A 22,951-nucleotide genomic window follows, 5' to 3' on the forward strand; every position below is an offset into this window, starting at 1 on the left:
CGCCATTAGGAAGCTATGCGTCTATCCCCAATAACTGAGGAGCTAAAGCCAGTTCTGGCTGACCCTGTTCACGCCTGACTCTAATCAGGAGGATTTCACCATGGCAATAAAACGGAGACTACACCCTCTTCTCGTCTCTGCTGCTGCTCATGCCCTCCTCTTGTTAGAGCACAAATATGCCACCAAGCTCTTCTACCCTGCAGAGGGGCGCCAACAGGGATGGAATAAACCATTATTAGCCCAGTTAGCCTGCAGTGACAGCCCAGCTTGCCACCCCCCTTTCTTTGAGGAGATCCGCATGCTGGGCAGTGCTAGAGTCTCCTCCACCACGTTGAATAGAACCGCAGGGCTCTGGCTCCTCAGAGATAGCGTTATCTGGGTTGCCACGGGGGGGGTTTCGATCCGTGTACATCAGCACGAGCTCAGACAAAGAACCATGCGGAGCAGTGCAAACATCGTGGCTGTCTTGTGTACACACAGTGGCGGACAAACAGTCAGTGTGGCAGTTCACACAGGTACAATGACACGTCCCTTCAACTTGACCCTGCCACTCATTTCATCCTTTTGATATTGTCATTGACCTCTTTGACCTTTACTCATACCTCCACCAAGGACGTTATGCTGCAGCCGACGTCTGGCAGGCTGGCTGTCTACAAAATAACTCAAAAATTTCAAAACTGATTTTAATGAAATTTTCTGGAAATGATGATAGCAGGCCAAAGAATAGCTGATTGGTGACGTTCCAGATCCCGGCTGACCTGCTGAGCGGAGGTCTGTGCTCTCCAGGTGCTTTTGAAACCTGTATTATTCCTGATATAAATTGAAGCTTTCATACTTTTGCTGAAGTCGTTAAACGTACCCCCCTTGTCTGGAACTGTTGTTCAAGCCCGATGACCTGCCACTTCTATCGACGCCCCCCGCCATTTCCAAGAATCTGAGGTATTCTGTCCATTTACGTCTCTCTCAACACACGTCCTGCACCACTGGGAGCCCGTGTGCCACGGGAACATGGATAAGCTGCATTTCACTGCTTTTTCCTGTCGACAATTTCAATTAAAAAGAGATTTGAAGTGGAAAAGTACATTTTAATAAATGGTGTGCGCACACAACCCTGAGCGAAGGCAAGGCTGAAATTTTTAGAGCACTTTCACCAGCCACGCAACTTGTTTTAGTGTGCATAAGTGTGTGCACACATGCACACACACTTGTTTTTTTTGAGGACATTCTGATTCTGATTGCTGGAGGTCGGCATGTGAGGTTGCCCTGATGTGCCGCATACTGCGCCCTTCAAACCAGCCCCAATGATCTGTCCTTTGGGGTCATTAACAGGGCTATTGTCAGCATCCTCACCCCCTGAAATATTTCTCCTTTAAGGTCTCCAGAGTTTGAGAAGCCTGGTTGACAATCACGTTATTTCTCACTTGCAGTTTTAAGTGTGCAATTTAGCTTGAACTACTTCTGACATTAATTACAATTATTAAATTAAATGTTCAATAAATCAGACACTTTTTTAAGATTGTTTTCATTAGACACATTAAATGCTATGTGTATTTCTGCTTTACTTAGCTGTTAGCTTGTGAGGCTCTTAAAATTTCAATATTTCTCACCAATTTCATCTAATTGGTTGAGTTGTTTCCCTCTTCTGTCATACTTAACCTGAGCTTTAACTTATCAAAGTGTGTGACATATTTCCCTCAGAAACAATCATTTACTGTTTGAAGTACAACATGCTACACATGGTTTTATAGTGGCCCCTTCAAACACCAAGCATGTCCAAACCTGCTGTAGCTTAATGATAAACCCTGATAGACCTTTTTATCTCCTCATCACCCCCCTCTCTCTCTCGCAATCTCACACACACACACACACACACACACACACACACACACACACACAGGCACACACACACACACAGGCACTACAATATTAAACCTCATTGCTCAATAATCAATATATTTATTACCATTTCTTTAATTGACACCATTTATTGCATCAAGACATGATTGCATTTTTTAAAACAGCTTTTAAAAAAAGTACAAATTAACATAACAGGGAAAGATTAAAGAGTCATTATCAAACGTCAATATGATACAACTAGGAAATCTGTCCTTTAAGAATTCAATTAGGATGTACCTGTTCATCATTTGCCCCATCAAACCATCTAGGTTATGTAGCCAAAGGCGTTTTAAAATTCAGAATTACAGAGAAGAAAACAAAATTCGAAAACACCCAAGTAACCAATAAAGTGAAATCCATCACCCAGTGACAGAGAACAGAATCATTTATCACAGACCTGCATATTTCTCATCAGCAGATGTGGTGATACAATAAGTGATAATTGATACAATAAAGGAAATCAGGAAAATTAAGGGAAAAAAGGTTTGACTACATGTGAGTTAAGTGTTCCAAAGCAATCTAAAATGCACAATTACTCATGCATCTAAATATGGTTTTAATATGTTATGAAATAATAATTGTTCTGAAGAAGAAAACTGTCCCCCTAAACTTGCTGCCTAGCAAAGTGCATAATGTTTGATTTCCACCAGTGACTGAAACATCAGCTTTCAGGTCTCTTTTTTCCTCTTTTATTTCTACATTAACTGTCAATGAACGTCAAAACGTCCTGCCTAGCCTCATGTGATATACTTTCGAGAATATATATTAAGCTGACCGTATGACAAAGTCATAAGTGAAAGGTTTTAAATCTTTATAAATGCCTTCTCCGGCCTATTCTGATAGATTTTTCCTTCACACAACACACTGATGTGATGTGAAGGAACTGATGTGCTTTGACTGCATGTTAGTAACAAATAAAAAAAGAGGGATAATGCTAACGTAGCAGAATTAAACCAGGCGTACATGTTCTTGTGGTGCTCTTTTGCAGAGAGCACCTCTGGCTTTTCTTTCACTCCTCTTCAGCACTCTTTCTCTCACTGTCACTCATCTGCCAGAGGATCACAGTCAACTCTTCCTTCTTCTTAAAGAAGCTGTTCATCCTACAAAAAGAGCAACGATCTTCCTAGTTTGCCATCACCGTTTCCTCTCGTTTGCCTCGTCTCGTCACGGCTTCTCTTCACAGTTTCAGTTCAGATCGGGTTCGGCGTGATCACGGTTATGTTCGGTGTGTCGACTGCTGCAGAAAATCAGCTACAGTTCGTTGGCGATTAGCTGGACAGGAAGCAGAGGTGAGCAGGTGAGCTAGCATTAGTGGTCTGAGCATCAGATCATGTCTGAAGAGCAATCAGAGAAGGTGCCTCCAGGATTTTATTTAGCATGTTTTAAGCATTGTCTTGTTATTTAAATCCAGGAATGGGTTATTGCTTTGACTACATAATGCCTGCAACTATTATCTTTTTTTAAAAATTATACTGCTTCTTGCAGTGTTTTAGGTATATTGTGGGTTGAGTTAGCTGAATAAAAGGTTTATCTGAACTAAAGGTATTATTTTTGGAATTCTCGGAGGATTGACAGGTGGGGGGAGTTCTGGGGTCACAGAGTGAATGTCTACTCATACTCATTCCCATGGCTGCATCTCTGTGAAGAAGCCCTCGCACAGGCCGAAGCCCTGATCCAGAGTCAGAGGGATTTCCTGCGGCTCCTCCTTGATCTCCTCCCATGGGTGCAGCACGGCCTCCTCCGGCTGCTCCAGGAACATGATGGAAGCCTCGTCAAACTGTGGCAGGTGGCTCTGGAGCACCTGATCCTGGTTCAGATGCAGCTGCTGCGGTATGTGCAGCTCGCCCATGCTGGCCATACAGTCCATGGAGGTTGTGCTCAGGTCCATGTAACCGTACGACTGGTGCTGGTGACCTACCGGCTGGCTCTGGCCTATGGCATCGCCTCCGTTGCACCACCGGCTGAGCCCCACCGAGTGCTGCCTCCCCTGAACGGAGACTTCCATGTCACATCCGAGGGCATTCAGAGCCGTGTTGATGTCCAGGTCCTCGAAGTTACTGTAGGTCCCGCCGAGAACATCGTCAAATACTGATGCCAGGTCAAAGTCCCCCTTCAGGATGTCCGCCTTGTGGGCCTCCCTCGCCAGAAGTGGAGAATCAGTCATCCTCGTGGCCTTGACGTGGTTTTTAGTGTGCGACAGGTGCTTCCGTTTGCACCCCTGTGGTTGGTAAGGTGATCCAGCGAGGTTGCTGGGCCTGTTGGTGCTGCTGCTGTACTGGTTAGAAGACATCCTCCTGCGTTTGAAGATGCCGTTGACAAACATGTCGGCATACTGTGGATCGATCTGCCAAAAGCCCCCCTTTCCTGGTTCATCTTTCTGTCGAGGGACCTTCTTGAAGCACTTGTTGAGGGACAGGTTGTGACGAATTGAGTTCTGCGGAAGAAAAAAAAGGAGAATTAGCAGCTTTCAGAGGCTTAACAGAGACAAATTACCAACCAGCACCTGGCCGAATATGCTAGATTTGTCTGTGTGATTAAGGGAAGAGGAGAGGGAGGGGGAGGAGGAGGAGGAGGATGAGGAGGAGGAGGAGGAGGAGGAGGAGGAGGCATTGTTGATGTTTTCTATAGGAAAGCAAATGGACCTAATGAGGCTTTCTAGTAGCAGGCAGCATTTCAAACATGATCAGTTGTGCTTAGCTGCCATCTCTCTCAGGAGCCCTCATTAACACACGCACACGCACACACCCACACACACACACACACACACCCACACCCACATACACACACGCACACACCCACACACACCCACACCCACATACACACGCACACACACAAACAACATTAGAGTGCTTTACCATTTTCTCATGTGACAAAAACCCCGTGAGTGCTGTTGTGCAATTTGCAAATTATGAAGACAACAACAACAATAATAATAATAATAATAATAATAATATATAATAATAATAATAATATAATAATAATAATAATAATAATAATAATAATAATAATAATGAAAACTCGACTCTCCCTCTGTGTCTGAGCGGTTTCAGCCACACTTCTCGTGTTTTCTTGCTCACTGTCACATCATGTCTGGTGTCTACCGGTGTGAAGAAGAGGTGTCTGGTGGTGACACTGGGATCAATTGCTCGGCCTCCTCTCCTCCGCTCTCTGCGGGACTCATCAATAATGGACGGAAGAGTGTCGGTTACCTGCCAGCTGGGCTCCGCGTGTCTGTAGTAGCAGAAATTCTCCGTTATCCAGTTGTAAATGGTGGACAGAGTCACTTTGGGCTGCTTGCTGGCTTGCATGGCCATACAGATGAGGGACGCATAGGAGTAGGGCGGTTTGACTTTCGGGTTGGTTTTGTAGTCGACCTCCTCGGGTGGGCTGGTCTGCATGGACAGCTGCGAATAACCGTTACCGGGATGTGCGCAACTGGAGAAGCGCGGCGCGGCGGAGGAATCGCTGCCAGAGGTGACGGGGCTCCCGAGGTACCGAGGCATCCCCGTCGTCGCGGTATCCGCTGCTGGGGGGCTGGACGGAGAGTCGCTGCTGCCTCCCGGGAAACAGAGCCGTTTGAGATAAAGATGCTCCTGAGTGGACGGACAGCCCGGCCCAGCTCCGACGGGTCGTTCCGGGTCCGCGCTGAGGATGGAGAAATTCTGGAGCCAGTGGAGACTAGTGAGACTGTCGTCCATAAGGGCAAAGTCCGACCCGGTTTGCTGATCCTCCGGAAAGGCTGCCAGCCATTTCTCCTGAAATTTATTGGCGATGTCAGGGCTGGTCAGAACAGGCATGCTGACTGTGGGTGGTCGGTAAAACGGTCTGCAAATCGGCATTCAAAGTTTTGTTTTATCTTGAAGACAAAAGTGAAAAGTGATGAGAATCCCCGATGCGTCAAATAATAAGAGGTGGAAAAACTGCAGCACTTTAATCTCACGTTTGCGTAATGGTGCGTAATGCGCTACCTCCGCCGCGGATCATTTGGATGCACCTGTTGCCTCTCCCCTCCAAGGACTCAGCAGCGCATCCAGTCTCTGCGCAACAAGTGCGGCAGCGGGGAGGAGGGCGCCAGTACAACCATTTAACAGCAGCTCATGTGTAGTGAAATCAAGATCTCCCGTCAGGACAGGTCCATACTGACTCATCTAAACCTTCGGTGTGCCCGGGAGGTCAAGGTATAAAAATGTGAAGGAGATGACGAAAATAAGTTGCTCATAGAGACTGCCCACCATCCCTTTAAACGCCCGAGGGGGATCCTGATTGGTTGCCCTTTGGGTTATACTCCCCCCTCCTCACCTCCTGCCCCCTCCCTCTTTTTCTCCGTGGTACAGCTTTATTGCAGCAGGAAGGACAGTCACTATTGTCGATTCTTTCTTTTCATCCCGGAAACAATCTGAAATCTGACCTCCGAGGCGCGCGTCGGGCCTCCACCTTTTCCCAAAGTGACGCGCCAAAGCTCCCGCTCGTCATCCACACGCGTGCACCTGCAACGCATAAACCCGCATTTACTGTGAGGGAAACCTTTACTTTTCAAAGGCGAAGGCTCTCTCGTTTCATGGAGTTTTGGACCTAGAAATAAATGCACATGCTTTATTGAGGTGTGTTTGGCAAAGTACCAAAAGGAAAATTTTACCGTTTTAAACGTGAGGAAAAACACATATGATGGAAAGGATCCTCACTCACACTTTTTGAGGGATGATAAGGACAGACAGACAGACAGACAGACAGACTGACTGACTGACTGACTGACTGACTGACTGACTGACTGACTATATTATATCATTATATTTGGAGCTTTTTAAATAAATTTAAAATTTTGAAAACACTTCCATCTAGTGGAACAATTCGGTATCAGAGCCTGGACGTCACCTCATAAATCACACCATGAACCACATGTTCAAACCATCTTAAATGTATGATTTGACTGCCAACTAGGGTTCTGTGTAAGGTGTTATAATACATATTTTCATACATGAAAGTATTTGATGTCTTTCTGTTTGATGAGCTTGAAGAAACACGGGCGCTACAGGGAGATGGAAACACTGATTATGACCTGGCTGCTTGAGATGTCAAAAGTGGCTCAGCTGATTATGGTTGGACCATGCACCATGAAGAAGTTTGAAAATATGCAGATTTATGATGAGTGACTTTGGTCTCCGTAGTGCCAATGGCAGATTTAATTGAACAATTGTCCTGATAATGATTGCTCTCATTTCTAGTGTGCTGTATGCTGCTTTTGCCATCCCTACTCATGTAAAAATACATTTTTCTCACCTCTGCTTGATGCTGCCAAAAAATGGCCAGCATTTAGAAGCAGAAGCCACAGAAGACTGACAGCATCAATGGTGCAGCACTTGCAGGCCGTGTATCCTTCAGGCCCACTGTTGCAGCCTTACAAGGAGGCTTGGTTTTTGAATGTCTCCAAATTTGTGCAGGTTCTTGATGAAGTGATTGTTAGTAGGATGAGCAACTGTTTGGGCAGTTTTGCCCCTATTGTTGCAGGCAGTATGGCTGCCATGCATGAAATATGTATAATACTGATGTACTGGGATTTTACAGTAAATTTTGAGACAGTAATATAGCAAAAAAAGAACAAATGTAGAGTAAATAACGATACATTTTATTTTGCCTTTCTTTTAATGCATATTTGTGCTTTATGTTCCTAAAATGATATAAAGTAATCCAACATCTAGTTATATAAAATATGATTCCCAGTCTTTCATTTTCTCTCTATGCTCGTCTTCATGTTTGCTTTTTTGTTTTATTAAAAACAGCTGACATCATCTAATAAATTCCGTTTAACTGATGCTTTCCTTATTTTGCCCAGAAGGTGTCAGCATTTTCTATCTTTCTCAGCTGCAGCTCCAAACGTGCCATTGATAAAAAAAAATGTTTACAGTTTACATTACCCACAATCCTGAGCGACCATAACGTCCCCCCACCCCCCAAAACACACACGCACACACAAATTCTGCACCAAAACTGCTGCTTTGCCGTTAGAGTCCCACCAGCTTGGGGCTTATAGTTTGGTTGGAATGTCAAACATTATGTGTGAAAGGAATGTTTTAATATGCGATTAATATTCGATGTACTATTTATTATCTTACGGGTATCGTATGAATTTAACCTGACAACCACTGCGTTCCCTTATCATACATCCTGATATTCAATATAATAAACGACCCCACTCGGCCTAATGATTCACGATGCTGTGCCCATTACTTTCAGTAATTATAATCTTATCTGGGTAGTTAGTGTTGATTTGCGTGTATGTGGCCATCTGGATGAAGCCGTGATTGTACCGTTCTTCCTCTTTTAATGCTCTTAACCCTCCTACAACTCATTGCCATGTGTCCTTGAGCAATTTGCAAAACACAAATGACAGCAGAGACGATGCTAAAGTCCGCATCCATGCTAGGTGCAGAAAATAAAACAAACGATGGGAATACAAAGGAAATACGAAAATTCCGTACACGCACACATGAGCTTCGACTGTCCCTAATTTAACTCTGAGCGATGTAATTGGCGACGGCGAATTTGTTTACCATATTTGGCAAGATAGTGATGCAGCGTGGATAGGAATTGGACAAGACCGGCCGTCATTCACAAAAAGACAGCCTCCTGAAGCTTTACAAACATTACGAGGGCTGATGGGAGTTGTAGTCATAAACAAACAGTGCCCGGGTTAGTCGAGGGAAGATTTACCCCCTTTTTTATCACGTTTACCTCGACAAGACGGTGGTATTTTGTATTATGTTCGAACCTTAAGGCATACACCCGACTAGTATGAACAGAATCGTAAAAGAAAGCGTCAGGAAACGTTAATGGCCACGCCGACACGGGACCATCCGTTCGCAGAACGCAATTCCCCACGGCGACGCTCTCCTCTGATTGGCTGCGTCCTCCTGTCAATCACGCAGCGCCGCTTCTACTCCTGCTCCCACAGTAAATATTTGTGTTTGCTCGACCCGGCTGTAATGGTGGACGACTGAGGTGGAGGAACAGAATACAACTAGGGCGAAGGAAGAGAGGAACACGGTCGGAAGTCTGCCCGAGAGCCAGTCGCCGCGAGTAGGACACGGGGTTCGTCGAAAATGGATGAACTTAAACATCAGGTCATGATTAACCAGTTCGTCCTGACGGCGGGTTGTGCGGCAGACCAGGCGAAACAGCTTCTCCAAGCGGCACATTGGCAGTTCGAGGTAAAGGAAACTGGATAAATGACTCGGGCCAATGCTAGCAAGGCGGCTATTGTTTATATCTGACCGCTACATATGACCGGAGCTCACCCGTCTGCCATTTGTCCTTAGAAGATTCTTGAAATTAACAAAACTCAACGATCACCAACTTTATATGGTTAATACCCGTCCCACCTTTTTTAAAAAGAAGCAATTACATAATTTAAACCCGTGTTTTCGCTCTGTTTTGTCTGTGCGATAGTACAGTAGGGCGAAGCTAATTACTTTACACTAGATTAAATACTATAATCCGATATATGACAGCGCCATATAGTTGTCGAGAGCTACAACGTATTATAGCTGACGACCACCCTACTAAATTAGTTTCAAATCGAAGTCTCTTTTTTGCTATATTTTTTTGTCATGTAATACATCAAACATCATAAAATTCCCCTTTCTGTGCTTTCATTGTAGACTGCCCTCAGTGCCTTTTTCCAAGAAACAAATATTCCATATGGTCATCATCATCAAATGGTGAGTGTGAGGAGGAGATTTTTGTTTTACTATTCTTTTTTGCGCTGCTTACATATAATTTCCACCGTGCATTTTACTCTGTGTTGTTAAGCGATAACGAGCTCTCATAGGGCAGGAGGGATGATGATGTACTAACAATAACAAAGCACATGTCGGCCATGTTGTGAGCTTCCAGAAATAAACACAGAGGCAGGCATGCAGCTGCAGCAGCCACAGAGAGAGACGAAGGGAGGGAGAATATATACAAGATGAAGAGGAGCATGCCAGGAAAATATGAAACTTCTCTTTTTTAAGAAATTGTATCCTCAGAACTGTGAGCTGCAGGAAGGGCTGTGCCTGCTTCTGTATCAAACCAAAAGTCTATTTCCAGGAAGAGGACAGCTGCTTCCTCACAAATGGACTCCAGTTCCTTTGACAGCCTTCACTGCTGCCCCTGGCATGACAAACATTGAAGTGTTTAAGTGACAGGTTAAGTTTTACATCGTGGAACACTAAATTTGTTACGCCGTGTTACACACTCCATGCGTGTCCACATCAGACAGCTGCTCTCCTCTAAAAGGCTGATGGGAAATGGTTGATTATTTCACATTTCTTCATATTTTGTGATACAGGACAGTCAAATTAGGCCTCCAAATATTATATTGATCAGTTGCAACTAGTTGAAAGGGTGGCAGTTTTGAATGGTCATATCAACGGAATGAAATGAATCACATAGGGCTGAAAGGAAGTGAAGCGCGCCACCATAATTACCTCATCAGCAAACACCAAACCTCCGTGTAGCACAAGAACTAAACAGGAGCCGTGTTTATTTGTTCTGGATAACTGAGATTCATGTGGGGTGTCTACATGTGTTTGTGGCTGTGCTACATTGCAGCTCTTGCATAATCAGAAGTTCGTGTTTCGTTTGCTGCTTGCACGTATTTGGTGCATGCAAAGAGAAAGTGTGTGTGTGTGTGTGTGTGTGTGTGTGTGTGTGAGAGAGAGAGAGAATAGTACTACAGTAGGGCAGCGTGTCCAACCTTCCTGCAGCTTATCGGGCTACAGTATCGGTTGGTGCACAGATCTAATCCACTCAGGCTCTCACTCTTAATTCTCTCTCTCTCACTTTCTGTAGACTAAACACGAGTAGCAAACTGGTTACATTTCTGTTGCATCACTGTTATGCATTACAACACAAGCTGAACTCATCCTTGAGATGACTGTTTTGGCTTAAATCCTCTCCCCAGCCCTCGGCAGATAGCCTGCAGACACGACGTTCTTGGCAGGTTAGGGCATCATGTAGGTCAGCTAGTCGATAGGTGCTGTACAGCAAGCCTCTCAGTGGCGTTGAGAAGTTCAAAGCAAGGCTGTATTCCAAAATCACTTTCCTATCAAAACTGATCATTGCACACGTGAAGTACAAAACCACCGTTGTTCAAGAGAATAGATTTGTGTGTCTAAACAAAGAGGATTGTCAGTTTTCTACGAATGCATTGTTTGTGAATTGTGTGTTTAAGGTTTTATAACAAGTCGAGACGCGACTTAGTCATCTGCAGCCCTGTTGTCGTGCTTTGAATGGTGGAGGATTTAGTTAAATCTCTTGCCATTATTTTATTTATTTTACTTGGAATCCCAGACCCGAGGGAGTGCCAGAACTCTGGCACATGACACAAGAGAGTTTTAGTCTCTGCACTGGCAGCAAGATCATGCCTTTTTTTTGTTGTATTTCTTGTTTGTAGGTGACTATTTAAGGAAGTGAGACTGCTGCAGCCACACAATGGATCTCAAAAAGGTTTAGAAATTAAGTCATCACAGCTTAGAGCTTGTTCAATGATTGACAGATTGCCTTCCTGTTCTACACACTGCATTTAGAAACACTGCTGCTGCCACACATTCCCGCTCCTACCAGCCCAAAATGTAGCCTTTCACAACAGGAGGGCAGACTAAAACCCACATTAGCCCTTTTTCTGTTGAGTTGGCGCACACACTCTCTCCTCACCTTGTTTCTGTTAACAGAGGGCTCCAAAAACATGAGCCATTCACATTTTCCAGTTTTAGCATCATCGTCTTCACAGATTTCTGTGCTCTAACAGTCTGCGTGGTCTGACGCTTGGATTTCTTGCATCCATTTCAGTGTGGTGAGGTTTGGAGCATCGCACCTTAGTTTATGTAGGATTGATGGTAATGTCGCAGCGCAGCGCAGAAATAAATTAATTGTGAAAGAACATAACGGCCAGGATGAAAACATTTCTGTCTGGAGTCCTCTCTCTGTGGCAGGTTTTTTTTGTCTCGCTTTCTTTTTTCAAGTCTTTTGCTGCGTTTCTCTAAATATAGAAGAGCAAACACTGACAATTGGCCGTATGTTTCCACCATGAAAGCACACATAGTGCTGCAGCAAACCGAATGAATGAACACTCATGTGACCCCTAGGAGGAACTAGCCCTGCTGGAGCTTTCAGCTGCTGTCCAGGAACCTGTGACCCCTATCATATGACTAAAGTTGGAAACTCAAGCGCACAAAAGGACTCTTCTCATGTGCGATTTCTGGCGGATTCATGGCTATTAAAGAGAATGTTGTGACATCTTTGTGCAGCAGCCCTGCAGTCGATTCAAGGCCGAGCAGTTAAAAATGATTCAAGCCTGACGTTTCACCATGAAAACATTTATATTCTTTTCCTGTAAAAGTGTTTTGCTGCTAGTTTTTGCTGCTTTTCTCAACTGTCTTTCCTCTGTGTCATAGCTGCTGTATCCAATCATCCTTTTTTTTTATTGTTCTTGGGTCTTTTTCATTTCAAACATCACGCACAAGGTGAATGAAAGCTGGACTTTATGGAGGGCAACGTGCAGGGTGCAGTGACCCAGCAGAGAAGCTGTTCAGGGCTGTGATAAAAGTGGGCGTGAGGCTTTGCTTTCATCATTTCCAGGCAATATAAACTCCAGCAAAGGAGAAGTCGGTGTGTTTGATGGGGTGTTTCTGGTAACTACAAACATTTGGTTTCAATGTCTGGGTGTGGTCTTTAAAAAGGATGATTTTTGAGAAAGAAATGCAGAACGTTTCTCCTGTCGCTGACATTCGAAATGTGGCATGCCCGTGCCGAGGAGCAGAGGTATAATTGCCTTTTTGTAAACCACAATGTAACAACACAAATGAATGACTATGGTTGTTTCTCTCCATCCAAACTATCATCATACCACAAGGTCTGAAAAAAGACTTTAGTATGCCACAGGAAAAAAACAGTTTCTAATATAAATGAAATCCATTTTGTGTCCGTCATTCAATAATTTTTCTGTTTAGCTGTAATTATGAGCTGGAATTAATTAAATCTGTGTCTGATGACTGTAATCTGCTGGACACGTCTCACATTTCACAGTTAATCTCATATAAACCATCTGTGCCATTCTGTGGGTGTATCCGTGTGCCGTACAGCCCTGCCATCAGCTAGCCACATCTAAAGAGTCTCAGCCTTCTCTTTGCATGTTCTAGCATGTTTCCAGGAGCACTGTTTCCCAGAACGCACACATCCACACACCAGGAAATTTGGCTCATGGGACGCAAAGAATGAGAATCCATGTGGGACGGCTGTGAGGCTCAGCTGTGTTTATGAGGAGCAGAGTTCCACTGAGTTTGGAGGAGTCGGAGAACACACAAATAATTCCTGTGGCTGGGCAAACATGGGACGCTTGTCTGCTTCAGAAAGTTCGAGTCACTTGTGTTGTGCCTCTCTCTGTTCTCTTTCCCAGGTGGCAGTTCAGGTTTAGCTTTCTCTGCAGTTGCTCTTCCTGTCCTGGCACCTTCCTTAGTCTCTGTCCGTCCCTTTCTTTGACTCCGACGTATGCTGAAATCCCTTGTCTGTTTTTAAAATCCATTTTTAATATAGTTGCAAAGAGATACTGCAGTAATCATTACCATCCAGCCTTGCTGATATGTCGAATTATTTGAATGATTTGCGCTCCACGATGCGCCTCTGGAACTCAGTGGTTCCCTCTTACGGGACTATCGCCGCCATAAGATAAGACGGCATTGTTGAGCCATTTTATGAACCAGAAATGATCCTATATATGTGAGCCTCTTGTGCTTAGGTCCTATAAGTGTCTTGTATCCTATGATAATATTTCCCCTTCACTTACACTTATGTTGCAAATTTGAGCTGACATTGTCAGATTTAATCATAATCCCTCCCTCAATAAATCTCAGATAGCTGTTAATAATATTCATTTCTTGAATGTGTAGCAACTATTGAACAACATTGCTGCCTGACCTTTGTGATTTGTAACCAACATGTTTTTTAAGGGAAACCAGCTTGGTTGCACATTCGTCCCTGTTGTCAGCCGGGCTTCAGTTAAGCTTCTCCAAGCTGCCGTTTCAAATTAATAACGTGATTTGGTGAGTGCGGCAGCAAAACGGAACTTTTGATTTGTGATTTCATTAAGTAGCTCAGATTAAAAAGCAGAAGTTGAAAGTAATGAGAAATCCATCCCGCTGTGACTTCAGAGCTAAAGCAGTATATGATGAGGAGAAAGAGTCACCCTGAATGTGTAATGCAGCACTGTTTTTGTTTTTGTTGGACTGAACTTTGGCCCAGTTATTTCTGGGACCAGTCAACCAAGCTGCCTTTTCTAAGTTAGAACAAGCCCCTGAACAATTCCTGCTTACTGTTATTGTTGTCATGAGAGTGAGGAGCAGTCTTTTTCCTCTCTCTTTCTTTCTGCTGTGTTTCTGTTTTTGGTGCTGCTCTTCACGACCGTCCTCATTCTCCTGCCTATACGGTCAATACCAAGGAAACACGGGTAATGATCAACTGGCTGGTCTATCAGCACAAACACTCCCCCATATGTGTATATAATATTAACTTACACATAAACACACTGAGCCCTCGGGGCTTGAGGAGACGGTTGGCAGCACCTGTCTGAAACAATTCTGTCATTCACAAACCTTCTTTTGGGGAGCTGTGTGACGGGATAATAAACACACAGCTACTTACGTGTGCGTAGCTACTATTTATTTAAAGCATAGCGCCTTGTAAAGCAACAAAGGGGAGAAGGGATTGTTGGCTTTCAGCAGTATCTGTTTCATGAAGGCTTGCTGCAGTGTGCCGAGCTTAAGCAGAGGCAATACAACCACACATTTAATGCTCCGGGTGATAAAGCACAACATTCAGCTTCTCAGCAGTTGGAATTGAATTGAAGTCTTTGAAATCAAACTTCAAATAAAGTAGACGGCACCAATATAAACAGTTTAGTTCACCCCGAGCATTTTTTGTTGTTATTACTATTAAAATTCTTATTTATGATCATCTTTAAAAGCACTCCAGGATACCGTACCACACATAGACAAAAGTTACATGGTTAACACAGACGATCCACTGTATACAGAATAATTGTTACACAGTTCATGAGAAAGGCCGTTCCATTGAAGGGGGTAGGAGATATTGCAGTATTTAACGGGAAGCAAGAGGAGTTGTTGGAGAACTTGAGTGATATGGTGAAAAGGAGGAGTTCTGGAGATGATAAGAGTGGCAGAATATTTGACCTGTTGAAGCCCATGGAGAAGTTAGGAGGGAATACCATAAAGGATGGAGATGATGGAGAAGAACCTCAGTTTGGTCACTGTTGGATGCGACCCAGTTTTTTTTTAACTTCTCGTAGGCAGACTTAAAGGGAAGTGGGTGGGAGAGTGGAAGTGAGTGAGGAGAAATAAAGCTGGGTATCATCTGTGTAACAATGGAACTGGATTCTGTGTTTCCTAATGATGCTGCCACGGGGTAAGATCTAGATATCGAATAGGAGGGGACCAAAGACGGAATCTGGGGGACACCGCTAGTGACTAGAGAGGACTGTGATTTGAAGTGCTTGTGTGAAGAGTATGGCCATTGAGATAGGGTCTAAAGCAGGTGAGGGTGGTGCCAGTGAAACAAATGGAAGCTAATCTGTCAAGGAGGATGGAATGTGAGACGGTCTCAAGGCTGTGCTAAGATCAAGGAGGAAGTCCAGAAGTCCATTTGTCTATATGATGTGATTTATCTACAGAACATATTTCTAATGGGTAGCTGTAAACATATGGAATAGATTAGAAAAAAAGAATGAGATCTAAAATACAATATGTGCTTCATCCAAGTGACATGTATGTGTTGGATATAACCACAGTCAGGCCGGGATGGTCTGGAGGAATGTGCAGGGCCGTGTAGGAAGGACTGGACTCTTTGGCATGGAGCTCGGCAGCTGTGTCTTCTATCAGAGTTTCTGTGTTTAATTATTTAAAATGCAGAATAATGAGTCGCTGCATCTGTCTGCTGCCTCTCCTCTCTTACCCCTCTCCTCTTTTAGTCCCCCCCGCCCCACCATCCTGGGCTCCTTCCTCCTATAAACTTCAGTTTGCCTTGCCCCTGCATTTACTGCTGATATTCAGAGACCTCACGGGACATCAATCAGAATTACCCTCACCATTAAGTGACTGATCCCAGCTACATGCCATTAAACTCTAGTCCCAGCAGTCTATTTTTGGTTCAGGGGCATTTTTACAGTGATTTATTTGGGGTTTTGCTGGCAGATCACTAGCAGATCAGCCTTTGCATGCTGCAGTGGCTGTGTTTGTTTATTGGACAGCTCTGTCCTCGTTTGAGGTAACGTATCTGGGAAGCCTGTTTTCAACCTCAAAGTCCCGTTCCTGTAAACCCAACAAAACACAGCACAGTTTTAGATGTTTGAAAGAGACCATATCCTTTTTCACCGGTGGTCAGATTGATCTGGTTAATTAACAGACGAGCTGCAGCGTCGGTAGGTTTGAATAATCGTTGTTTTCACACGTACAAGCAAACTAAGGCACTGGATGTTTCAGAACACCTACGAGCAGTTCCAAACATGCACGATGTGAATGCTCCCAAGACTAGTTCAGGCCTGATGCTCTGAAATACAAGAACTCACCCACACATCCACCGCTGAAAAACAGTAAATAGAAGAACAGGAAGTAGTTTGTACAAGATCTTGCAGCCTCTACAGCCCCGAGTTACTCATTAATGGTCGTTTTCAGCATCTACTACAAAGTCGATTCCAGTGTTGGTGGAGGCATAAATAAAAGTCCCGTTTCCCTTAATGAGGAACATTGTCTTCAAAGCAAAGAAAAAGGTTCCCAAATACAGATTTAGCACGTGCATGACTTGTGGCTCAGAATCTTCTTAGGTTTGCTCTTTTACCAGTTGTAGACTAACCCGTCAGCACCTCTTCTTCTTTTTAATAACATTCACAGACCACAAATCATATTAAGCAAATTCCTTGTGTTGTGTAATCTCTCTCCATATTAGCTGAGAGCTATTTTTATTGACTGTTTTTGCTGAGGCCATGGTCATTTTGCGGCCGCATCACTTCATTCGCATCACTTTCTACAGACAGTGAAGAGAAATTGCATCTGAACGTACGATTAAAGGGTCTCACAGATGTGGCAGCACAGGAGCAAACCGAGGGCTGGGCAGCAACAACTCGCCGCAGACTGTAGAGGAAAAGGAGAGAACAGCTGCTGGCAGACAAAGACAATCCCTTATTGTTCTGAGCCCACTGGAGGTCAGTTTGGGCTTACGCACGTATGGATGAGAACAGAGATGTCTCCTTTTAACGTGGACACACCTGTCTGGGGAATGTGGACAGTCGGACTGGAAACGACTTCAGTTTATCTGTGTTTGTGGACAAACATGCTCGTATGTATGCGAGCGGAGAGTTCGCCAAGCCGGCCGTTGCTGGCATGATTAGGGCGGACGCTGCCCTTCAGTCATGTCTTCTTCATGCCGAGCTCAGCAAACGGACTCGAAAAGAGGGCTGCGACCACAGAGCCGCTCTGGCTTCAACCTCTTGCCATCAACGGCAAATTTGTCTTGGTCTTCATAACAACCGTTCCCATGGCAAAATGCTCTCTGGGAGCTCTGTTTTGAACACACGCTGGCTCTGGCCCTGTTATTTCCCCCGCCATTCCATCTGTGTCTGTCTGAACACACACACCCAAGCATGTTCCACACACCTGCATCGAGACGGCTCTCCCAACACTAAAAGTTCAATGTCAGATTTATCGTCTGAGTGAATCATTGTCTCTTTTTTTAGTTTTAATCTGGCTGAATTGTGGAGTTCTTTTTAAAAAATGTTTTACTGACTTTACGCCTCCCCATTCACAACTCGCATAGCTGTGTTCTGTCACCAAGGTCGGCCTGCTTAAATCCGAGATCACCATGGCAATTCAGCCACACGCTGCAGTTCTAATACAGATGCAACTGTATGCTGCTGTTTACCTTCATCCTGCAGCCTATAGGCTCTTCCAGAGACTAACCGTGGCCTCCACTGGTCCCAGCAGCACCCGTCCCAGCTTCAGTGCAGACGGGGTTAATCTGCCGCTAGGCCGCTTAATATTCCGAAAGCAAAAATGCAGTAACGCACATCCTGTGTCGGCCGTGATCAGTCCCTGGACCTTTCTGCTGTTCCTGGTGCTGGTTTCCATGTGTGAGCGGCTCATGTCTTACTTTGTGTCTTTACTCTGTCCTTGGGTGATGAGTAAACTCTGACAGACGGGGGCTTCGCTGCTCACTGGGTGAGACGGGGATGTGCGGCAGCGACAGACATTTGCTGTTCGTTAGACCCGATTTATGAGTCGGACCGTCTCAGCGCTTACATGTCATGGGTCTCCTGTTGAAAGAAGTAAACAAAAGTGAGGGGGCGGCCCGTTCAGGAGTGGTCCAGGGTGTCTCTTTACTGCAGGAAGTAGAGTCATGCGCCAGCGTTTCCTGTCAACATACTCACCTTTCACACGGAGAAGCTCTATCAGCCTCCCGCAGGACTAATCTGTAATCCGCAGCAATTTTAGGGAGCAAAGTGGTCAGATTACAGCCCCCACTCCCCCTATCGCCCCACCTTCATTTCCAACTGTTTTACAGTCTGAGCATCCAGATGAAGAAGAGGGTAGATAAGATACCACAGACTGTGGTTACGATATTATCTTTTTGTTGAGTTTTTTGGGTTTTTTTCACCATTATCCTTGTGTGACTGCAGCTGCTGCTGAACAGATGATTCATGGAGTCATGACTCCCACTTCCAGAAACTTCAGCCCCCCCAAATAGCGGTTTAAGACTTTGACTTGTTTTGCAGTCCAATTTCTCTGTTTTGGGAGAGGATCATCCTGAGATTTTATATTGGAAACATCTTAAAGTTTATAGAGAAAAACACTGATGTCATCAGAGGTCGTAGCGTGATCAGGGTTTGTCCTGTCCACGTTTGAGCTGCGTGTGTGTGTGTGTGTGTGTGTGTGGTGTGTGTGTGTGTGTGTGTGTGTGTGTGTGTGTGTGTGTGTGTGTGCCACAGCACGTATATCTAACGTTAAACAAGATAGACTGGAAACAGGAAGTGGGTGTAAATAAAGGGCAGAAACCTTCCTGTCAGGACCCTCTGGGGGTTTTGAGCCTCTGGGTTTCCCCCAACTCTCCCTTAACTTACAGAAAGTCTCCATATTTGCATCTCTGCTACTTTCAGGGCATTTTGAGGTAAAAGATTTTAAACCGCTTTTCTCTCATTCCTTCCTCAGATGTGCACCCCAGCCAACACACCAGCAACCCCACCCAACTTCCCCGACGCGCTGACGATGTTCTCCAGGCTCAAGGCGTCCGAGAGCTTCAACAGCGGCAGCGGCGGCAGCCCCATGGCCGCCTCCATGGCCACCTCGCCCCCACCCTCGCAGGTGGGCGGCTGGGGCGTGTCGCCAAACGTACCTAACGTGCCACCGCCTCCACAAGGACTCTGGACTCAGGGGCAGCCCCCCACGCAGCCCTGCCCCACCTGGCCCATGGGTGTGAACCCCCATGCAGGTGCGGAGCAGAAGGCGAGCGTTGCCATGGAGGCCGAGAGATGAAGGGCAACATGGGACTGCAAAAAGCCCCCCTTCCGACCAAGGAGAGGGGTAACAGGGAGGGTGGGAGATGATTAAGGGTTGAAATGGGTCTTTGTGCCCCCCCCCCCCCCCCCGAAAGAGTAAACGGATGTTCTAAAGAGACTAGGCAAACTAAGAAGAACTGGACATTTAAGAAGAGGACAAAACCAATGCAAATATCAGTACAAAACAAAAAAAAGCGCACACATAATGTAATAACAGAGAGTTTAGTTTGTTTTCTCCTCAGCAAAATATCATTCAACTACGAAAAGAGAAGGCGTCACACCCACGGCGGCGTGTGGCGTTGGGTGGTACCGAGGCAGCCAGCTCAACTTCCCCTTCATCTTTGGTCTCTTCACTGCTTCTGAGGCTGGCTGCTGCGTCAGGAGGCAGAGACTTTGAGAGTGACTAGAGAAAAATAATCAAAAGCGCCGTTCGATGTCGGCACGCACGCATGTGAGCAGGCGGTCAGTTTGTAATCAGCACACACACTCACATTCGGTCACACACACACTAGAGTTTAAAGGAAACACCATACTGGCGTCTCCATTGTCAAAAGTGGGGCCTTTCTTACCTCACCTGGTGGTCACCTGACTTCTTTCAGCCAATCAGGGATTCTTAAGCGAACCGCAGGACATGTCTTTAAAGTTGTTTTTGCTTTGTTGTTCTTTTGTTTTTCCCTCAGAAACGGCAGCCGCCGTGCTAACTGACCGCCACAGCGACCTCTTTGCTCCTCACACTTAATCCTGGACAGACTACTCACGTCCTCTGTGTACTTTCTTTTTCCTTACGGATTTGGGTTATAACAAGAGAAATTGTGGTTTAATATAGTTATTTCTAAAGGCTAATTCTGTTCTCGTAAGGTTTAAGGACGCGGTTTTGGGAACTGGGCAGAGTTTAAAACCCTTTTGAAAGAGCGATTCAGATGCAGCTAAAACAGTAAGGAAAAAAAAAACACGACTCCATCTTTCTATACAGAAATGCCACTTTGCATGATGTGTTGATAATGTGTAAACCTCTTTTGTAGCAAACGTGTGTTAACGGGAGGGATGGGGGTGGGGTGGTTGTGGGGGTCCTGCCCAAAAACTGAGAGGAGAGCAATAGAGTTTTCTGTTGAGTCAGGAAGAACTAAACAACCTTTTTTTTTAAAATTCAGAAACTAAAGGAAGTGGGCGTGGGGCTGCTGCAGGGACCCCACCACACATAATCCAGGGACACTACAGACTACTTTCAGATATAATGTATATATGACATAGAGATAGATATATATACATCCACACACCCTGGGATTCTGGACCACAGGAGGGGTTTTTACAACATTTCTGTCTAGTTCTTAGCAGTCCCTGGTCCATCATTACTGCCGAGGGACCTTTGACCCTGTTATACTGCAATATTTCCAACGCAGGACCTGCAACTTTATAGTGTCTCCTGTTTGGATTCTTATTGGACAGAACCAAAAAAGAGATATTTTGAATAGTTTGTCTTTTTTATTTAAACAATAATTGGAGAAGATCATGGATACAACAATAAATACATAAAAAGTGATCTTTTTAAAAAAAAAATGATTTAGATTAAACTAATGTTTAAGTTCTTTCTTTTCCATGCTTCGTACTTTATTGGTTTAAATCAGAGCTGGGTGGGCCTGTAAATGGTCTCTCATGTATGTTTCTCCACTTGTATGACTGTATGAGACCATTCCCACAATATTTGTGGACTACCTGATAATTAACTTATCATTTTTGTGAACCTAAATAAATATTGTATGTCAGCCTATTGAGCACTGGCATGTGTTGTGTCATAATGTGTATTGGAAGGATGAGGGTCGGCGAGTTCTGGGCGTCCCCCTCGGCGCCCCCCTGGGCCTCCCTGCTACTTCCTCCTCTGCAGGAAGTGAAAGGCTTTGACTCTGCAGTGTGTGTGGGAACTGCTTTGCAGAGGTCTGGGCTGTTGTGAGTGCGTCGGTGAGGTCAAATGAATGCTGGGAACTTGGCGTCAGGTTGTGTCGTAGCGCGATGGGAACTAGAGCAGCATGCAAATTGCAGCCTCCATTATTTCCCCATTTCTTTAGGTCGGCTCCTGGTTCACCTATAAAGCTAAGGTCCTTAGCGTTCCAGTGCTAATTGTCAACGTGCTGCCAAAACCCGAAATGCATTTTACAAGCTGTGTGTGGAAAAAAGGACAGAATAGGGCAGGAAAAACGTTAGAAGCGACGCATTTTACCCGCAAATACGTTAATATTTCAGTTGATCTGTCCTTGACACAGAAAACAGGATGTTGTTTTCGGGGTGGCTGGACGGTGTGGACACGGCGCGGCCCCACAGATGCTGCAGCAGCACTACACCATCACTGTGTCAACAGCCGCTGATGTTTAACCGGCAAATATGCTTGACCTGCATTTTTAGCTGAGCTGCTGTTGTACTGAAGACTTTACAGCCATTTTTTGGTCAGGAAATTACCGTCTCTCCTGAGACGTCAGAGTCGCCGCACATACAGGAGTAAGACAGGAGGGACGGGGGACGTCCTCCAACAGTGTAGGTGCTACTTATTAAATATCCTCGAAGGCATGACGTTGCAGTGACCTTTGACCTTCATAGTTACAGCTAATAAGTAGCAAATTTGAACATTTCTTCTTCGACCCCTTTAAGTTCACACATGTAATAACATACAGTGACTATTTCTATAAAGATCAAGAAAGGACACTAAATATGGTCTTGTCTTGTCCTGGCCTAGTTTCTTCTTTTCCTGCAATCAGAGCTTCCGCTCTTTACCACTTTGAAAAGCCAAACAAGTAAAACTAGCAACACTTGTAAATCAGAGGTTTTGCTTCCCTGGAGACCGCTCGGCATGTTTACCAATGTCGGCGATAGAATGATCAGGGAGCGGCTCAAGAGAAGTGATTTTCCATCCCGGGTTTGCTTTAAACCAAATGAGCTCAAAGAAAGACGCCAGCGGGCCGACCACGAGCACGCGCACAACAATCAGCCCTAACGCTGCTGCTTGATGTGTCAATAACGGTTTGCCGCATGAAATCAGTGCACGAGCAGATCTGCTCCCGTTGGACACCACTGCCCTCCTCCCCTCTCATTCCTGAGCGCGTGCGGGCGTGCATGCGCGTGTGCGTCTGAGTGTGACCGCAGTGAACCTGTCACAGTGGCTGCGTGCCATTTCACTCTGTGGCCGAGATCCTGAGTTAGATACAAAGCTGGCATTATCTCTGCTCTCACTGTTGTATCAGTGCAGCCTGGCTGGATGCATTAGTGCCGGACATAGCAGCCACACACACACACACACACACACACACCACACACACACACACACACACACACACACAGAGTGAAACAATACATCACACCTATTTTATGTGTGTCACCATACACAGCGCCAGGATCGGGGGGTGAAAGGAGGCGTCAGAGGCTCACTCATGCTGTTTCTGTTCCCATGTCATGTGGTTTTATTTAGGGAAGCGT

The 22,951-nt window shown here is 45.1% G+C and overlaps 2 protein-coding genes across 4 annotated transcripts; one reads left to right on the forward strand and one right to left on the reverse strand.

The window, feature by feature from the left end:
- Positions 1 to 1,940: 1,940 nt before the first annotated feature.
- On the reverse strand, positions 1,941 to 6,101 carry foxj1b (forkhead box J1b). 3 transcript variants are annotated; one of them, XM_057045244.1, is made up of 3 exons: positions 5,106 to 6,101; positions 3,515 to 4,330; positions 1,941 to 3,168 (listed from the first exon to the last, which is right to left on the reverse strand). In XM_057045244.1, the coding sequence occupies exons 1-2, from the start codon at positions 5,733 to 5,735 to the stop codon at positions 3,515 to 3,517; spliced, it is 1,446 nt and encodes a 481-aa protein (XP_056901224.1). In that variant the 5' UTR covers positions 5,736 to 6,101; the 3' UTR covers positions 1,941 to 3,168. The 3 variants fall into 3 exon arrangements, with proteins under 3 accessions (XP_056901224.1, XP_056901215.1, XP_056901205.1); XM_057045235.1 differs by having other exon boundaries at positions 1,941 to 4,330; positions 5,106 to 5,752; positions 5,865 to 6,100; XM_057045225.1 differs by having other exon boundaries at positions 1,941 to 4,330; positions 5,106 to 5,752; positions 5,837 to 6,100.
- Positions 6,102 to 8,793: 2,692 nt separating this feature from the next.
- Positions 8,794 to 21,257, forward strand: ubald1a (UBA-like domain containing 1a). The gene is made up of 3 exons (XM_057038798.1): positions 8,794 to 9,101; positions 9,552 to 9,611; positions 19,143 to 21,257. Exons 1-3 carry the CDS (start codon positions 8,994 to 8,996, stop codon positions 19,464 to 19,466), a joined length of 492 nt encoding a protein of 163 aa, XP_056894778.1. The 5' UTR covers positions 8,794 to 8,993; the 3' UTR covers positions 19,467 to 21,257.
- Positions 21,258 to 22,951: the final 1,694 nt, after the last annotated feature.

The sequence above is a fragment of the Takifugu flavidus genome, chromosome 1 (assembly GCF_003711565.1).
Source record: "Takifugu flavidus isolate HTHZ2018 chromosome 1, ASM371156v2, whole genome shotgun sequence".
NCBI lineage: Eukaryota > Metazoa > Chordata > Actinopteri > Tetraodontiformes > Tetraodontidae > Takifugu > Takifugu flavidus.

Bases quoted from the DNA above. Each gene is read 5' to 3' on its own strand.
- foxj1b (XM_057045244.1), bottom strand. From the start codon at position 5,735: ATGCCGATTTGCAGACCGTTTTACCGACCACCCACAGTCAGCATGCCT. The intron at 4,331-5,105 runs GTAACCGACACT...TTTCTTCCGCAG, and splicing joins ACGCGGAGCCCAGCTGGCAG to AACTCAATTCGTCACAACCT.
- ubald1a (XM_057038798.1), top strand. From the start codon at position 8,994: ATGGATGAACTTAAACATCAGGTCATGATTAACCAGTTCGTCCTGACG. The intron at 9,102-9,551 runs GTAAAGGAAACT...CTTTCATTGTAG, and splicing joins CGGCACATTGGCAGTTCGAG to ACTGCCCTCAGTGCCTTTTT. The intron at 9,612-19,142 runs GTGAGTGTGAGG...TTCCTTCCTCAG, and splicing joins ATGGTCATCATCATCAAATG to ATGTGCACCCCAGCCAACAC.